This window comes from Tribolium madens, unplaced genomic scaffold, assembly GCF_015345945.1.
Source record: "Tribolium madens isolate multiple individuals breed KSU strain unplaced genomic scaffold, Tmad_KSU_1.1 Scaffold_1;HRSCAF=32;Tcas5.2_LG8, whole genome shotgun sequence".
Classification (NCBI taxonomy): Eukaryota; Metazoa; Arthropoda; class Insecta; order Coleoptera; family Tenebrionidae; genus Tribolium; species Tribolium madens.
In genome coordinates this window covers 10,629,231-10,648,415 of record NW_025400984.1, presented here as the reverse complement: position 1 = coordinate 10,648,415, position 19,185 = coordinate 10,629,231, and the positions used below count along the sequence as shown (strand labels likewise).

The window sequence follows — 19,185 nt, the reverse complement described above, 5'->3', positions numbered from 1 at the left end:
TACACTTTGATAGCGCGCAAAAGACATGTGAAGAAACTGTAAGTGAAACGGTGTGCAATTTCCTCAATTTTGTTGGCTTAAATCAGGTCAAGCTGAGACAAATGTTTCTTATCAGATAAATGATTGATCGACTTGTTGCGATTTTTTTGAGACACCTCTTCTAGATAAAAGTACAGTTGGATGTAATTTTATTGTCGAGACGACATTACAAACGCATTGTAGAGATTTTTTTCAAACATCAATCATTACTTTCGTTCAAAGAAATAACAGACGGCCGGTTTGAAGCGCACATAAATCAGATAAGGAGTTTAATTTCCGATTTTTTTTTTCGTAAAATTTTTTCTAATGTGCGTCATTAAAATCGTATTCCAATGAGTGTCTGGCATTTATTGCCAAATACCAAGCTTGCGTTATTCGACTTGCGAAAATTGAAATCAAAAACGGAATCGCAAGAATTTAAATTCCGCTTATTTATTCATCTTTTCCTATTTCCTCATGTCTTTGATTARTGATATTTTTTATTTTTTACTGTTTTGAGATATAAAATTATAAAATGTATACAATCATTAACTTCTTAGGGCATAAAATATACAGGGTGTCTCAGCGAATTAGTAAAGGTCACTTTTGACTTTTAATTGTTATAATTAAAAAAAAATTATATAGGAAATTAACTATACAGCGTGTCACAAGAATAAGTTATAATAATACAAAATTGTATCATAATATGTTTCTTTGCGTTTTTGGATGTAGCTTTTAATTACAATTTTTTTATGCTAAACTTTACTTAGTTTTTGAAATAAGTTGATTTTTTTGACGAAGACGTACTCTGTTTAAAATTTATTATACAACATCTAATATAGTTAGAATTTTTTTTATAACTGCAAAGAAAAAAGTACAAACTTTAAACTATAACAATTTTTTAGTGTGTTGCTTTTGTACAGATGAAAAAATAAAGAAGTTTGTTGAAAGTTAAAAGATTATTAAATTATCTTTCCAAAAACATTTACTTCTGAGTGCCCACAATTAAATACTAGAAAGATTTTTAACTATAAACAATAGAATATTATTATTATTTTAATAGTCAAAAAGTGCACATTTGCACAAAAAATGGAAGAAATATCACTCTTTAAAAAATTCTATCTATAAAAATTTCGAAGTTATGAGAGTTTAAATTTTGCACTTTGACTCTATTTCTGTTGGAAAAATAATTTTCCATGTTTTTTTTTTGCTACAGGCTATTAGAAGAAGAAACAAGGAAGCTGTATCCTAAATTGTAACTCTGTTTAATGTTATTTGTAGCTTTTATTTTCAAAATTTTTGTACCTTTACTAAATAATTATAAAAAAACATATACAAGATCATCATTATCATTAAATTGACATAAAAAAATATCAAATGTCAAAAAAAAACGACATAGATTTTTTTAAACATTTTTGAGGCGCGAGTTCTGCCGCACCCTGTATACATAATAAGATACCTACATAATAATATGAAAAATGACAGTTCTGGTTTTTTTTTCAAAAAAAAAGCTTGAAACAAAAATCTGAATTCATTTTTATTCTTAACTGAAAGTCTTCTTCGAGAGTTGATCCGACATTTTTTAATCACCCTGTATAAAGAAAAAGTTTTTGAATCACCCTGTATAAAGAAAATGTGTTTTTTTGAGTTTATATTTTGACGAAAATTTTTCTATCAAAGCTTGAAAAAATCACAAATTTTTAACCAGTTTTCAATTTCATTTGGGAAAAGTGTTAAAATATATTTTTTTTAATTCTAAACATGTAATATTTCATGGGGAGTTTAAATTTTTTAATTGAGGTTCAAATTTATTTAATTTTAAAATGGGGGTTTTTGTTTTATTTTTCTTCTATTTCGTTTTAATAAAATTTCTAGAATTTTTTTTTCAAAGGTCCATTAATAAATTTGTTTCTGTTTTTTCAATTAACATTTAAAGTTAAATATCTTTTAATTTTTTAATTCTATGCATTACAAGTTTATTTTTTTAGATAGACAAGTCTATTAGATGCAAAAATAAAAAATGGGTGTTCCATTTCCATTWAAATTTGTTAAATTATCTGACTTTTGTCAAACTTTTACATTTTTTAACTTTTCGACTGCAATACTTTAAAGAAATGAGAGAAATCGTACTTTTCCTCTTTACAGTGGTAAAAAAAATTTCAGCCGTCTTAACTTTTTGTGTAATAAATTTTCAAAAGGAGTATGTTGTCGTCAGAAAACCAACATATTTCAAAAACAGCAAAAAATTTGTCTTAAAACATTGAAATTAAAAGCTACATCTAAGAATGCCAAAGAAACATGATGTTTCATTAAAAAAAAAAAAACACAAGTTTGTATTGTAACTTATTTTCGGAACACACTGTATAGCTAAAAATAATTTCAGGCTATGCACTAGATTAGTATTTATGAATTTTCTTTATGGTTTTTTAAAATTGTMATATTTAATGATAAATAATGGACTTTTCGAAAAAGCTTTCACAGGCTTTGAATTGTGACAGAAAACGCAGAAATTAGATCGATTTCTATTATTAACAGCCATCACTTCGACTTATCATACAAAGGTGCGATTTATCGAGGTTCTACTGTAGTGCATTTATTAGCAGATTTCCTTGTAATCTGCGTGTTAAATAGACTGCTTCTGCTTCGGGTGGTAATAAATCTCTAGCACCGTGTTAGAATCAGTTGCATAATTACCGCGTTTCCGCAGTTTCACTACACCCACAATATTAAATTAATGATAACAATTATGAGTCGAGAAATGAAGACATTAATCACTTTCTTATCGGTACGAAAATTGAAAAAAGGCCAAATACGAGTCAAGGCCTCGGGAAATTTCTTGTAATTGGTGTAAACAGTTTGTGTATCTTATTTCCGGCGATGACAAATTGTGTGATTAGATTAGCAATTCTGTAAAGTTGACCGATGAGTGTTACTAAATCCGGGAGAAATGTTTGATTGTTAGAGAGTAGAACGATTCCGSTTGATTTCTAGGCTGAAACTACAAGACTTTTTGTTTTGTGTTTTCTAGATTTCATGTATTTGGTAACTCGAGGAAAATAAATAATGAATTTGATAAGATTCGAGTTTTGGCACAATTTTTYTGTTTACATTTGATAAAAATTGAGAAAAAATCGTGGAAAAAAGTCCAGTAATCGCCGGTTTTCGCCTACAATCGCGTTCTCTTGATGTAAATTTTCTTGTGTTGTGTTTACCAAACCATAAATGCAAGGGTGAATATTAAACATGCTAAGAAAATTCAAYTGAAAGTTATTTAATAATTACAGTGTCGAATCATCAGTTCATGAGCRTACAAATTAACTAATTATTCCCTCACTGTAATTACCATTTCTCGCATCAATCATGTCTAATAACAAAGAGCACAGTTTAGCACTATTAATCGTCGAGAAACTCACACAATTGTCAAATTCCTCTAGTTTCGTGACCTTTTTTCCGTGCAAAATCTCCCCTAGAACACTCAGCTCGAATCCAGTCCGCATTCAAATTTATTTTAATTCATTCAAATATTCAGACGAAGACGTTGCGTCTCATAACCGAATTTTGGTCATAACGTTAATTATGTCATTGTATGTGTTTGAAAACAAGTTTCTTTTTATGGTGATCGACACGGTTTCTACAAGTGTTTTTTTTTTTTTTAATTAAGACAATTTCGCTTCTTCGTACAAACTCGTGTGGGAGCGGATATTTGAGAACGGAGGAAATTACCGGCTTTTTATTAACGCAACAAGTCCGGTTGTGAAGACAGGAAATCAGAAGTATTGTTTGGCAAAACTCTTATTTCGGTACCAAATAATTAAAGCGATTTTTCCCAAGGGGCCGGCTGAGAATCTGTACCAAATTGTAGTTTTGACAATGTAGGGTATGTCCGGGAGAGGTGGACCACATGTTGGATACTGTGAAATTATCCCACTGGTCCATCTTTCCCAGATTTATCCTGCTGAAGAATCGACTGACAATTTATAATAACTCTCGGAGAATCTAAGTTTTTTTTAATARAATTATACAGGGTGTTTTGTAAATAATAGACCAAAAAAATGGCAAGTAAGATAAGATACCAGGAACATGTATCCGTCAAAAATTTTTGCAACAATACACAAAATTTATAAGTTGTCAACATTGGAAAATGTAGACAAAAGAAAAAAATATAATAGAAAGATCTATTGGCAACACTGAAACTTGTAGCATTTATATCTGACAGTCAATGTTGCCATATTAACATTTCATGACCTACTTGAAGACAAAATTCAGTGTTTTTTTTTGTCCAGTCACTTTGAAAACTGAACAAAAAATAATAACAAAAAGATCTKTTGGTAAGACTGAAACTTGACAGACAATGTTGAAAAATTAAGATTTCATGGCCTACTTTATGACAAAATTCAGTGTTTTTCAGCAACATTGAAAAAAATAACTGACCTTAAAAAATTATGCAACAAACTTGGCAAAAGACGTAAAAGCGTCTTTTGTTGGCACAGCACGTTTGTACAAACGTAAAACTTAAATATTTAAATTCTTCTTTTAAAAATAGCCGAATTGTTTCAGTCAGCACCTCGTTGATAAAAATAGAAGATCTAAGCCAAGAGATCATGTTTTCAAATCTTTATCTTTTCTTGAATGCGAAATTTTAATCATTTCCAGTGTTGTTGATAATCATCTTAACAAGAGAAAATACGTCGAGTGTGTGTGAAATGTGAATTTATTTRGCTTATGGTAAGACGCCGAGAAAATGTTAGATAAATAAATTCAATTTTATCGCATTTGGATCGAAATTGTTAACTGTCTTCAATTATTTTCATAAAATAAAAGTTTTTTCTGAAATAGTTCGTAAAGTAATACTTTTCGGAACTCATCTGTCATATTAGTTACATAYCTTTTCAAAAAAAAAATTTTTGGCCAGATGGCTTGATTTTTTCGGATAATGGCGGTTGTGGGGTCAAACTTGAGCATTATCTTGTGCATTTATCCTTAGGTTTGCTATTAATTACGGCTAGTTTTCGCATGTTTGCACCCACGTAGCTGTCAGTGATGACAACTTAACTGCCATTTGGAATGAATGGCAATTCGCTTTGGCAAAAATCCGGTAAAATTAGCGTTGAGTATAACACAATTAGGATTGAATTGCTGTCATTTGTTTCGTTTTGCAAAAATTACGCACTCTTCATCAATATTGTGTTGAACAACCCATTTACCAGCTTCTGTTTTATGACCCTTGTCTAAAATCCAATTTATAAAAGATACGAGAGGAAATTAATTAATTTTAAATTGAGTGTGCACCGTCCTAAACTGAATTTTGAATATGAATTTAATGATATTTAAGCTCCAAGTTTGGTAATGATTGTTCTACCGCGAAAATTTGTTATTTTCATTGCGAAAGCCAATTAAAATAATTGGTTGAAAGGCACACTTGCCACACACAAGTCATGAATTTTTCATTTGGGGGCCGTTTTGTAATAAAGGAAGTGTTTACATAAGAATTTGTGAATTTTGATCGACATTTTTAAATCGCCGCTGACCTGTATCCGAATCGGATTACTTCCGGTTCCATTAGCGTCGCGACCTTTACATTTCCGACATGATGCGATTGCGGTCGACATTTCCCCTTTTCTTCCACGAATTCCTGCGAATTTTCCCTCTGATAAGAGAGGACGACAAAAAAATTACAGCTTTTTCAACAAAATTTATTCTAAAGTAGTCTGTGACTTCAAAATTAAGTTGGCAAGACTGAATTTGATCAAGTTTGGCCACAATAACTGTTAGATATAAACGTCAATGTTGCCAACTTAATTTCAAAGTCACTGGACAGGAAAAGAACACTGAATTTTGTCATCAAGTAGGCCATTGACTGTCAGATATAAACACTACAAGTTTCATTGTTGCCAATAGAACTTTTTTGTTCTGTCTACTTTTTTCAATGTTGCCAATTTAATTTCAAACTCACATGACGGAAAAAAGAGATCGATACACTTTTGTGTATTTTTGCGCGCCCCCATTATTGTTGGTTATTTTTTATGAATGGAATATGAAACGCGATACTTGTGTGAGCGCGGGACGTACGTCGCAGCGCCCGATTGAATTAATCAGCGACATGTTTTTTTGGTTTGATGGCCTGTCAGTGGGATTTTTTCTTTGTTTGTGTGTTTAACTGAGATGTGGCGGTGACAGGGCCTCTCTTCGGTTTCATGTTTTTCAAAAAACAATCAGAACACACACACAGATACGCTTTATTTCATTGTAATTTATTCAAACTCAACATGGTCTGTGTCATTTACGACATGTTCCGCTTTTAGGGGGTTGAGAGATTTTGTTTACTTGAACAAAACTGGAAACAGGTTTTTCACATTTTACATTCTCGGGCTTTCACTGATCTCGGAGTGTGTGTTTTTTTTAATGTTTGACCCACTTGTGCTTTATGGGAGTTTGTTGAAAACATGCTCGTTAATGGTTGATGTAACAAGTGGTAATAAAAATATTAATAAGGTTGGTTTTAAGAAGTTATTAACATTTGTGTAGGTTTTCAAACATGGATAATTATAGAAAATTGGTTAAATGCACACTTGTTAATTAACCGGAGCTACCTTTTATGGCACGACAAGTTTCCTTTAGTTAAGTTGGCAATAGTGACTGTCAAACGTCACACGTCGGTACTGCCAACTTAATGTCAAAGTCTCAGTTCACTTTGATCAGAAAGTATAAAAACTTTCTTTATGTACCATACTGTGCTTACATCAATTGAATTTTCCTAATTAATTAATTAATTAATCAGCACTTTCCTTTGTGTGCAGTCATTACATCAAAATAACTTTTTTCCATTATATCAAACAGCTCATTGTGGGGGGATGCAGCGCCGCCATATGTCGTCATGAGTCATGAGTTGCATAATCGCCGACCGGAAGTCCGGATAACATCTTTATGGTCATTTATGGTAATAGAGATGTTTGTTTCAGGCGCCAGCATCAGAGCAACACAACATGGCATGGGACGACGACGGCATTGACGGGGGTGCAACAGCCCCCAATCAGACAGAGCCCGGATAGACTCAAAGGCACCACTTGCGACCTCTTCGAGCTCTTAGAAAAAGCCCAAAGTTCCAGATTAGATGACCAAAGATGTGTATTACCAGCCTATTTCAACCAGGTAACTTTTAATTTAAAACAGATAAATAATATACAAGCCATTTGTTGATCCACTCGCCGCTACGTGGCTCGTGGATTGTAACTCATTTTTTATTGTAGATACTTGCTATTTTATTACGATATCAATACATTTAGTGCGATTTTCACGCGTTACCAGGTTTGGTGAAATTTCACCAGATCTGGTGATTTTTATAGTAGTTTAATGATTTGGTGAAAACTTTTGCAACAATTTTAATTTCTGATGATAATATTTTTTAATCAAGTATTTGCCCAAATGTTAGTAAAAATAACGTTTTTAATTTGATTTTTTAATTATTGATATAGTGAATTCAGTCAAAAATGATGAGAGTATTTTTTTGTATTTTTTTTTTTAAACATTTATCATGTTTTTTAGCCAACCTAAATTTTCTCATAAACAAGTTGAAAAATCCAGAGATAGTTTTGTTTTTCTAAATGATATTTCACTCAACATGGTAAAAAAATCGCTAAAATTTGTCAAAAACTACATTATTTTGTTCATTTCTGAGCGTTTTAGTATGTTTTTAGTCCGAAACAGAATTATTTTGCAAAATTTCGTTAAAAACAAACCGAAAATTTATCAAATTAGGCCAAAACCAGTGTTATTTTTGCATTTTTATAGTGTTTCAGCACGTTTTTAATATACATTCAAATTTTTGCTAAAACGGACTGAAAAATTACCAAATTAAATTGAAATTGATATTATTTTAGCTTGTCTCTCTTGATTTAGTTTGTTTTTGAGCCAGAGACTCATTTATTTTGCAGGATATTGTCAAAACATGCTTAAACACAACATAAATAAATCTAAATTGATGTTATTTCGTTTGTTTCATTCTATTTAGCTCTTTTTGTGTTATTTTTGCTTTTTGCACGTTTTTGAAATGAAAACTATTTTTTTTTTTTTCTAAAAATATTGATAAAATTGATATTATTTTAGCTTGTTTCGCTCGGTTTAGTTCGTTTTTGAACGAAAGACTTTCAAGATCTTGTCAAAAAATCACAAAAACGAATCAAAATTGATGATAATTTGTCTGTTTCACTCGATGTAACTGATTTTTTAGCAAAAATTAATTAACAAAAAACTAAAAATTGGTCAAAAATAGTGTTTTTATAACTTTCTCAAGCATGTTTTTATACTAAAGCCTTATTTTTTTCTTATAGTAAAACAAATCAAAAAATTACCAAATTAATTCTAAAATTATATTATTTTTTCTTTCTTGAGCGTTTCAACACGTTTTTCGGCCAGAAACGCAATTATTTCCCAAAATTTTTTTAAGAACAAACAGACAATTTACTAAAAATTAAAACAATTTTTCTGAATTTTTTTTCTATAATTGGCTCTAAAACTGACACTTTATTTTGCAAGGACTTGTGAAAACACGCCTCAAAATCAGAAGAACAAATCAAAATTCTGTATTTTCTTTGTATCACTTAATTTAACTAGTTTTTTTTTAGTAAAAAGTAATCAAAAATAAGCAAAAAAATCGGAAAATTTGATCGAAAACTACTTTTTTTAAACTTGTAAACACGTTTTCCAACTAAAATCTTACGTTTTTTGTAAGATTTTTCTAAAATAAACCAAAAAATTACCACATTAAATAAAAAAATCAAATAATTTTTGCCTTTTTCGAGTGTTTTAGGACATTTTTCAGCTGAAATTTTATCAAATTAGTTTAAAAATAGCATTATTTTTGCTTTTTTGGAGTAGCTAAGAGCGTTTTTAAGAAGAAAAACAAATTTTAACAACAAATTTTTTTAAAATTGTCTGAAAAATTACTAAATTAGATTGGTATGGACATTATTTTAGTTTGTTTCGCTCGATTTAGTTCGTTTTTGAACCAAAGACTTGCAAGATCTTTTCAAAACGCGTCTAAAAATCACAAAAACAAATCAAAAAATTTCTTGAGCGTTTCAGCACGTTTTTCGGCTAGAAACGCAATTATTTCGCAAAAATTCTTTAAGAACAAACAGAAAATTTACTAAAAATTAAATGAAAACAATTTTTCTGAAAAATGACAACCTAATTAGTTTCAATGGATTATCATTTTTTTTCTTCATTAATAAACCGACAACAATTACATCATATTATTGGTCTCTAAATGGTCTGTGCCTCCTACACGTCTAGTTAATCTATTTTACAAAACAAAACAATCACTTCCTCGTTCATTATCTTCTTGTAATCTGTTGCGACAGTAAAAAATCGAACTCTTTCATTCTTTCATAATTCATTTATTTTACGTCAGGCCCGACCCAATTTTTGATGCAATTTCATGTAAACCGACAAAAACTACACGAAGACGACCAAAAAAGGCGAAACGTGGGCCGGTGCAGCAATTACAAACATAAAATAAAATAATAGTAAAAATGTAGCGCAACCTTGACTCCATACTGTCCCGATTTGATCGCATCAAATTCGCTCTCTTATTAGACAGTTAAATGTCGCGTGTCTGGTGATTAACAACACAACAACTACTAATCCCAGAAAAAAAAAACACAAGTGGCGCCCCCTACTGTCATTACAAAAATTTTAATAAAGGCAGTAGGCGAGTCGCAATTAATATTCATCGATTTCATTCTGTTTCATTTCCATTTCGAGGATTGTGTGATTAATTTTTCTAATTAGAAAGTTGGTGTTGGATGGGGTCGAGAATTAGTTGATTAATCAACGCAACTCGACTCCTCTTTTAATCTAGTGGGCCGATGGTAATTCGGGGAAGGCCCTGAATTTGGTTAGACAACCACCAAATGACAGAAAGTTTATTTTCAACATAAATATTGACACAACTGTGAAAACAAATATCCGATTCAAATATTATGCAACAAACGCCACATTAAGTGCACCCGTTTAATATGAAAATATACAAAAACATGGATGATTAATCGACGTGTTTTACACCGCACACTAGATTAAATATTTATTTAAAACACGAGAGAGAAATGAGTGGCTTACGCCACTACCGATGATAAATCTTCAACAATAAACGTCACAAAAACTCGCACATAAAACTGGATATTTATTGCCAGATTAGGAGTTTTAAGGTTGGTAACACCCAGTGTTGCCAGCTCAAAAGAATTAAATTCACCAGATCTGAAATGAAAAGTTACCAGATTACAAGATTATGTGATTTATTTTTTTTTAATACTCTCGAACATTCACGTATTCTACATTTGGCTAGTTTTTAATTAAATTTTGCGAAATACCGGGTGACAAAAAATCTATTGGCAACATTGAATTAGTGGTAATCTTTCTAAATTTGTTATATCAGAATGGTTCAGATGACGGCTAAATCAGCAGTCGCCCGTCGCAAATGAATGACAATTGCCTATAAAAGTTTGACGTTTGAATTTGAAAGTCAAGGTTGCCAAATTAAATTTTAAATTTGACACCAAATCATTTATAGTCACCCGATATTTACGTTTTTACTTGAAAAACATGCTAAAACACTTGATAAAGACAAAAATAATGTTTTGATTTCATGTTTTTTTGGTTTGTTTCAGCAAAATCTTGCAATTAACACCATTTTCGACCATATTTTGTATTTTTCATCTTATTTTTTGACAAAATTTCACTCAAAAAGAGCTAAATCCAATAAAACAAACGAAATAGCATCAGTCTAGATTTATTTTTGTTGTTTTTAAGCATGTTTGGACAATATCCTGCAAAATAAATGAGTCTCTGGTTTAAAAACGAACTAAATCGAGCGAAACAAGCTAAAATAATGTCCATACCAATCTAATTTAGTAATTTTTCAGACAATTAAAAAAAAAATTGTTAAAATTTGTTTTTATCTTAAAAACGCTCTTAGCTACTCGAAAAAAGCAAAAATAATGCTATTTTTAAACCAATTTGATAAAGTTTCAGCTGAAAAATGTCCTAAAACACTCGAAAAAGGCAAAAATTATTTGATTTTTTATTTAATGTGGTAATTTTTTGGTTTGTTTTAGAAAAATCTTTAAAAAAACGTAAGATTTTAGTTGGAAAACGTGTTTACAAGTTTAAAAAAAGTAGTTTTCGATCAAATTTTCCGATTTTTTTGCTTATTTTTGATTACTTTTTACTAAAAAAAACTAGTTAAATTAAGTGATACAAAGAAAATACCAGAATTTTGATTTGTTCTTCTGATTTTGAGGCTTGTTTTCACAAGTTCTTGCGAATTGCGAAATAATTGCGATTCTGGCCAAAAAACGTGTTGAAACGCTCAAGAAAGAAAAAAATAATATAATTTTGGAATTAATTTGGTAATTTTTTGATTTGTTTTGCTATAAGATTGGAAAAAAATTAGGCTTTAGTATAAAAACATGCTTGAGAAAGTTATAAATAACATTACTTTTGACCAATTTTTAGGTTTTTTTTTATTAATTTTTGCTCAAAAATCAGTTACATCGAGTGAAACAGACAAATTATCATTAATTTAGATTCGTTTTTGTGATTTTTTGACAAGATCTTGAAAGTCTTTCGTTCAAAAACGAACTAAATCGAGCGAAACAAGCTAAAATAATATCAATTTCAATTTAATTTGGTAATTTTTTAGTCCGTTTTAGCAAAAATTTGAATGTATTTTAAAAACGCGCTGAAACACTCTAAAAATGCAAAAACAACACTGGCTTTGGCCTAATTTGATAAAATTTCGGTTTGGTTTATCGAAATTTTGCAAAATAGTTCTTTTTCTGGCTAAAAACATACTAAAACGCTCTCAAAATGGACAAAATAATGTATTTTTTGACCCATTTTAGCGATTTTTTTTAGAAAAACAAAACTATCTCTCGATTTTTCAACTTGTTTTTGTGAAAATCTAGCATTTGAGTTTCTGCATGGCTCAAAAACGTGCAAAATCCTCAAAAAAATACAAAAAAATTGTGTCATCATTTTTAACTAAATTTACTACATCAATAATTAAAAAATCATATTAAAAAAGTTAATTTTTCTAACATTTGTGCGAATACTCGATTTAAAAAAATAATTTTAAAATACACTAATTTTCACGTTTCTAAAATATCATCAGAAATTGAAAATTTTTCAAAAGTTTTCAACAAATCATTAAACTAGTATAAAAATCACCAGATCTGGTGAAATTTCACTGGCAACACTGAAATTGTTAAAAACAATGGCGGCTAGAGGAGAGGTAATAGCGGCCGTAGGGGAAGCACGATTGGTTTTCTCCAGTCATGCCAACTAGATTAGATTAGATCAAATAATAAACATCGGAATCTTAGCAATGTTTGAAGCTCATTCGTCGTCTTTGAAACCAAAAAAAAATCGTTTTAATGTCCTAGTTTAATTAAAAAATTGGGGGAATGTCGAATTTCTCAACCGTTGGTTTTTATTACAGTTTTAAGCAATCAAAATCACGTTCGATATCAATCATCCCTTCCTCCCCCACGAAGGGTGATTATCTCGGTGATTTATAAGGAGGAGGAATTGCGGGAGAAGGATGAACGCCTACGTAAACACAACTTTTGTTTTGTGAATGAGTTGTTAAGTAATTAATGTTATTGTTGACACGCAATCAAAATAAAAATTCTCGACTCGGGTACATAGGTAATTTTTTCTTCTTAGAAAAGCTGGAGTCGCCGCGGGTCAACAAGCCTCGGTCTCCTTCTGCATCTATGAGATTAATGTAAAGTCGTTATATGAGAATTATGACGCTTTGGACAGTTATCACCGCGTTAATAAACTTGAAATGCGTCGTCGTAGATTTTGAAAGTTTTTTCCCGGAATCGAAAATAATTAAGCCGAGCGATAAATAATTCCGGGGATGGGAAAAACATAAATCCGGGAGAAATACGTGGGTGTTAGTCGGGAAAATTTATTAACGTAATGTGCGGCTCGGAAAAGTCTGTGGTGGAAACTGGAAAAGCATTAAATTATGAGTGTTTGCTGTTTATGGACCCACGAACATTTTAATTCGGGAAGTGCACCGTGGAGAAGCCCCAGGGGCGGTGTAGTTTTCCCAAAGTTAGATACTTTTTCGATAAATCGTTCAGAGTTGGTGATATTTCACCTGGAAGTTATACAACTAGTAAAACATGTGGGTTGGTATGCAATCAGAAATACACTAGCGTGGACATGAACCCGTTTTACAGACTGATAGTTTGATTCGTGCCGACGCTAATAGAGGGCGAAGCGGTACCAAATATGTATCAAAGCCAACCGCGATCGTGTTTGTCTAATAATTCAACTTTCGGTTTTTAACATTTCTCGAATTTCAAGAATTTTTTTTCATAAATGAAAGGAAAAGTGAAAGTTGGCGTAACACCAATAAAACTGGAAATAGTTATTGTAGAATTCCGATCGCCGAAACTCGGTAAAAATGTGACATACAGTGTCTCACCAACATTCCATTTCAATTTTTTGAGTTATTTAACTTTTAACAAATTTCTTTTTTATTAATGCAAGTGCATCACACTAAAAAATTGTTATGGTCTTAAAATTTGTACTTTTTTCTTTGTAGTTGTAAAAAAAATCTAGCTTTCTTAGTTTTTCTTTAATTAAAACAACTTATTTCAATAGCTAAGCAAAATCGACCAAAAGAAGTTTAGTTTAAACACATTATAATAAAAAGTGAGAAACATATGGTGTTTCTTTTAAAAAAAGTTGATAATAATTTCAGGTGATACATTAGCTTAGTTTTCATCAATTTCCTATACACATTTTTTAAATTTAAAATTTTACCAGTGCGAAAAATTAAATAAAGCCTGAAAAAACGTTAAAGAATGCACTTCCTGTGCGGATATCGATACGCAGGATGTTGGGGTCCCGTGAGATCATGGATTTAAATTGGATAAAGAAGCTTGCGAAGGGTCGCTTGAGAGTTCTTTGTGAATGGGCACGTTAAAGCCCTTTTTATTGCATTCTTCCGACATCCAAAACGTTTTCTTCTAGCTGTCTTAGTTTTTGTGTAATAAATTTTGAAAAGTGCATGTTTTCGTCAAAAAAAACGTCTTATTTCTAAAACTAAACGAAATCGATTAATAAAAGTTGAGCGTAAAAGGCTACATCCAAAAATACAAAGAAACATAGTGTTTCATTGAAAAAAACACAAGTTTGTATCGTAACTTATTTTTGGGACATGCTGTATGGTTTAAAATAATTTCAGATTAGTGTCTATACAATTTTTTTTATTAATTTTATTATTTCAAGGTTTCAACTCACTGGGACACCCTGTTGTGTGTTTTTTTTTAAATTTTCTTAGCTTCGATTAAGAATTGTTCCATTTGCAAGTGATTGATTTGTAGTTTTGCGTGGGTTGTTCGCCTCATTATTGATCTAACTGAACGCTGAAGGTACTAAATATATTCGTAGTCTATTAGCGTAAATGGCTATTACTTAGTCGCAAGAATTTCATGCATAAATCTAGAGGTCGAAAGAGCAAATCTGTGTCGAACCTGACGTGCCGTAAATACATCACCCTTGTTGATAAAAATGTTGTATAATCACGAAAACAAAAACTTTATTTATTTTGTGACAAACTCTCACATTATTCAAAAGCCAACTTGCAAATAGAATTTCCATTGTTATGCTGGTGTGTTATTTATTTGTTCTCGTTATTTTTTCCTTGTTTTGGCTTATTTTATGTTGATTTTCTAACGCGACACGCAAACAGTGAATTTTATTATCAAGTGCTTTGGGTAACATATCGCGCTTGGAACGCCGTGTTTCTGATATATCGACTTCCGTTCGCCACAACAAACGCCTCCGATTCGACAAAATCATGAGCGGAACTCCAAACCCTTCCCCAGGCTGTGGCTTTGTATAAAAAAAAATAAATAAATAAATGATGACTCGACTGTACTTTATTTTTTCGGCCACCAGTATATTTCGTTTCGTCACCAAATAATTAGATTTGTTATCAGAATAATAGATTTGTCACCAAATTCAAAGTGCTGTAGATTTATAGCAATCAGCAATAACATAAAAAATAAGACAGATTTCGGGATACGATTTTGATAATTTTGTTTTGGAAAATGAATTCAGTTAGGGTAAATGAGGGAGAGATGGATTTTTACTCTTTCGAATATACAGGGTGACCCAGGGGTTCGTGCACGCTCTATAACTTTTTTTCTATACAAGTTATCGACATGATTTTTTTTTAAACCAATGCGGCTCATTATAAAAATATTTCTATTCATATACAGGATGTCCCAAATATGATACAAAACTAAGTTCCGCTTTTTTTAAATGAAAACCACATTTTTTTATTAGATATCTGGATTCGCCACTAAATTGTCAATATAACGCACCTTGGTTTCTTAGACTTACCTGCAATAGTTTTTGACTTATGCCAATTTTGCACATCTTTTGAGAAAATGACAAAATACAAATGGCAATAACTCGATTTTTTTAAATACAACACTATATTTTATTGCATAATTACATGGCATTTTTTATGAGCTTTTTGTCGATGTAGGGTTTATGGGGTTTACTTTGTAAAATTTGTACGATTTTTGCAAAATAAGAAATGTTGGTTTTTTTCTAAAAAAAAGGAATCGAGTAGGATGCTGTCGTAAAATTTGACACTTTCGTGTACTTTTAATAATTGTACACATCTAATTGTCAATAATGAATTTCACTCGTGAAGAATTAGTGAATATGGTTTACTGTGTTGGTGAAGAGCACAGAAATCCTTTATTAGCAAGCAAAATGTACCGTCAGAAATATCCTAGGTACTATTCCCAGGCCCGCACGATCTCCATACCTTACTCCCATCGATTTTTTTCTTTGGGGGTACGTGAAAGAAAGAGTTTTCAGAGATAGTCCAACAACTGCAGATGTTTTTTTTTTCCTGTTTTTTTTTTCAGAATAAAACCATCAACATTACTTATTTTGCAAAAATCTCATAAATTTTACAAAGTAGACCCCATGAATCCTATATCGACAAAGAGCTAATAAAAAATGCCATGCAATGATGCAATAAAATATAGAGTGTTGTATTTGAAAAAGTCGAGTTATTGCCATTTGTATTTTGTCATTTTCAAAAAATCGTAGTACGCGATGGAACATCGACTCCGAGTTTGTCTTTATCTCAGAAGACGCGCTAAAGCTTAAGGAATCAACAGGAAAAAAGTTGGTTAAATTATCTTGAATAGTTTTGACGTTATGAATTTTTTTGTGGGTCGATGCACGATGTAAATTTGACACATAAATTGACATAAGTCAAAAACTATTGCAGGTAAGTCTAAGAAACCAAGATGCGTTATATTGACAATTTAGTGGCGAATCCAGAAATATAATAAAAAATTAGGGATTTCATTAAAAAAAACAGAACTTAGTTGTGTATCTTATTTGGGACATCCTGTATATGAATAGAAATATTTTTATAATGTGCCTCATTGTTGTAGCTATCCTTTAAAAAAAAATCATGTCGATAAGTTCGATAGAAAAAAAGTTGTTGAGCATGCACGCATCCCTGGGTCACCCTGTATGTATTATTTTTGCTCCATCTCTCCCGACCTTACCCTATTGAGAGCAAATCTGAAAGGAGACGAAGTTCCACTCGACATGCTTTTACCTGCAACTAACTTAATTCCGATATTTCAAATGGAACTTGCTGTGATGACATGTCATTAAAAGGTTTCTTGCTCGAAACTTCTCCAAAATAAACTAAAAAGATGAAACTCTATGCGAAAATTCGATTCAAACGCGGAAATTCGCTTACACGGATCATTAATTCCGTTTTTTTTTTATTAAACTGAAACACGCTTTAATTAAGATTTTCTGAAACTAAATAATTTGAAATTCCTCACGTATTTTGTTTATCCGATTTCATTATTCTGCTGAATAAACAAACACGTTGCTCAACCGAAAACCGGCATTTTTATTACGGTGTCATCATAATCAATGGTGATTTTTTTCCTGTCAAGGGAGAGAAAATTGAATTTTCCGTTCGTAATAGCACAACAACGAAATTGTTTATTGTGTTCGTTGTACAGTTACGGAAACAATTAGCATGAAATTACGTAAAAATCCCCACTTTGAGATCAATTGATGCTCCTCGCATTGCGGTCGTTAACTCCCTTGGTGCGAAAATGTCGTAAATTCGATGTTTTAATTACGAATTAGCTGAGGTTGCATTGCTTTAAAACAAGCAATTACACAAGAGAAATGAAATAATTACATTATAATGAGTGTAATAGGAACAATTTCAACTTACGTATTCGAGATACGTTCTTGTAATAAATTTGTTGTTTTATTGTGTGAAAATTAATGTCACATGAATGTGATTTTATGGCTAAATTATTACTTTGTTTATCAATACTTACAGACGTTTGTTCGATATGTGTAAACAAAACGTTGCTTTCCTTTGAGCCAACTGGAATTCATATTCACCTTTTCGGTTTTTATTTATTGTGATTTCTATTGACCTAATGAGTTGGATTTTTTCGTAAAATATGTACGAGGCCATGAAAACGTCAAATTTTTATGAAAAACTACCGATAAAATTTTGAATTTTCGGAATATTTTAATTCGTGTTAACTGAAGGTCTCTGTTGTCCAACAAAGTTTGATATTGAAACTTGAGGAAGTGGTTGATTTTCTCAAAAAATTCTTCATGTGGTCTTTTCCAAATTTTAGTACAATGTAAATATATTTTCACTCGAGGGACTACTCTGGAGTTCCATAAAAATATTTTTCCAGATAAGTTGGAATTTCTCTACCTGTGGCTCCCTTGGCAGGTAATGATATACTTACCTTCCTGAATTGGGAACGGAAAATTTTACTTTCTTTTTAAAAACGGAATGAAGTGTTTAAAAATTTAAAGCTCTTTTATTCGATAGATTATGAGATAGTTTCGCTGTAATCGACGTTTAAAAAGTAAAAATTGTCAAATTTCTGAAATTTTAAATGCGTTTTTTGACAAAACTGTAAAACTTGAGCAAAAAGCTAAAAACCATTCGAATCTACATCGAATTATCTATTTAATGGCGCCAACCGGAAGCCGCTCCGGGTTATGGTTCCGGGTGCAGAGGCATTTTTAATGCCTTTTTAATTTTACATATAGTACTAGTTTTCCATAAAAATAAAAAAAATGTTGATTTTTTTGTGATAATCGGATGTAGTGCTTATGCTTCTAGCCTTATTCTTAACTTTATTWCTCAATATCTCAAAAACTATGCGTCGTAGAGTATTATAACTTGTTGCAAATTTGCGTCTAGAAAACCATATTTCAAGCGTTTTTACGACTTTTACTAAATTGCAAATTTTTACGATTTTACTACCGCTCACCTTCAAAAACTCAAAAAATTCAAAATTTTTGAAACTTGACCCAATGTCGTTTTATGCACTTATTACAGTCTATAAGACTTCTAGAAATGTAAAAAAAACGATAAATGTATCAATTTTAAATTAAATTTGTTTTTGATTTTTGTCGAGATTTTGGTCGATTTTTGGTACCCGGAGCGGTCTAATGGCAATAACCCCGGACTTATTGGAGATAACCTCTTATATTTGGTACCGTTGGATAGAAAATTTAATTTTCTTTCATATATTGAAAAGTTCAGTGCTCTACGATGAGTAGTTATCGAGAAAATTTCTGATAAAATCAAAAGTATGGAAAATATATATCCGACTATAACTTCAAAACTACTACGAATTTTGCAGTTTAATTGACGCCAATCGATTCCCCGGAACATTTTACATAGGTGTAGGTCAAAATATTATACCATTGAGACACAGTTTTGCCGCAATTTACAAAATAAAAAAAAGTAAAAATTTGTTAACACCCCCCCCTTAAAAACTAGTGTTTTTGAACATGTCTCAGATTCYATTTAAACCTATCTTATCCGATAGATTTTGAGGCGCTAATTACGAATTTCCAAATTATTTTGCGTTATCTCCTTTAGTTTCGCCGTAATCGGCTTTTAAAAATTTAATTTTTTTTGCGAGATATCGATTTGGCTTTGGCCTCAGTCGATAGATTTTCTTACGCTGATTACGATGGAGTTGGACTGATTGCTCTAAGTCTAATAGTTTGGCCGTAATCGCCGTTCAAAAAGTGAAAATT

General features: G+C 31.2%; 1 protein-coding gene across 3 annotated transcripts in view; it reads left to right on the top strand.

The window, feature by feature from the left end:
- Positions 1-19,185, top strand: part of LOC123016429 (rap1 GTPase-activating protein 1) — a 175,671-nt gene that overhangs the window by 98,896 nt on the left and 57,590 nt on the right. For 2 of the 3 annotated variants that reach the window (XM_044416821.1, XM_044416822.1), the window contains one exon: positions 6,978-7,167. In XM_044416821.1, the coding sequence (XP_044272756.1) occupies positions 6,978-7,167 (190 nt within the window). Of the gene's footprint in view, positions 1-3,225; positions 3,249-6,977; positions 7,168-19,185 lie in introns of those variants that run through there. The other variant, XM_044416823.1, reaches the window with a different exon arrangement.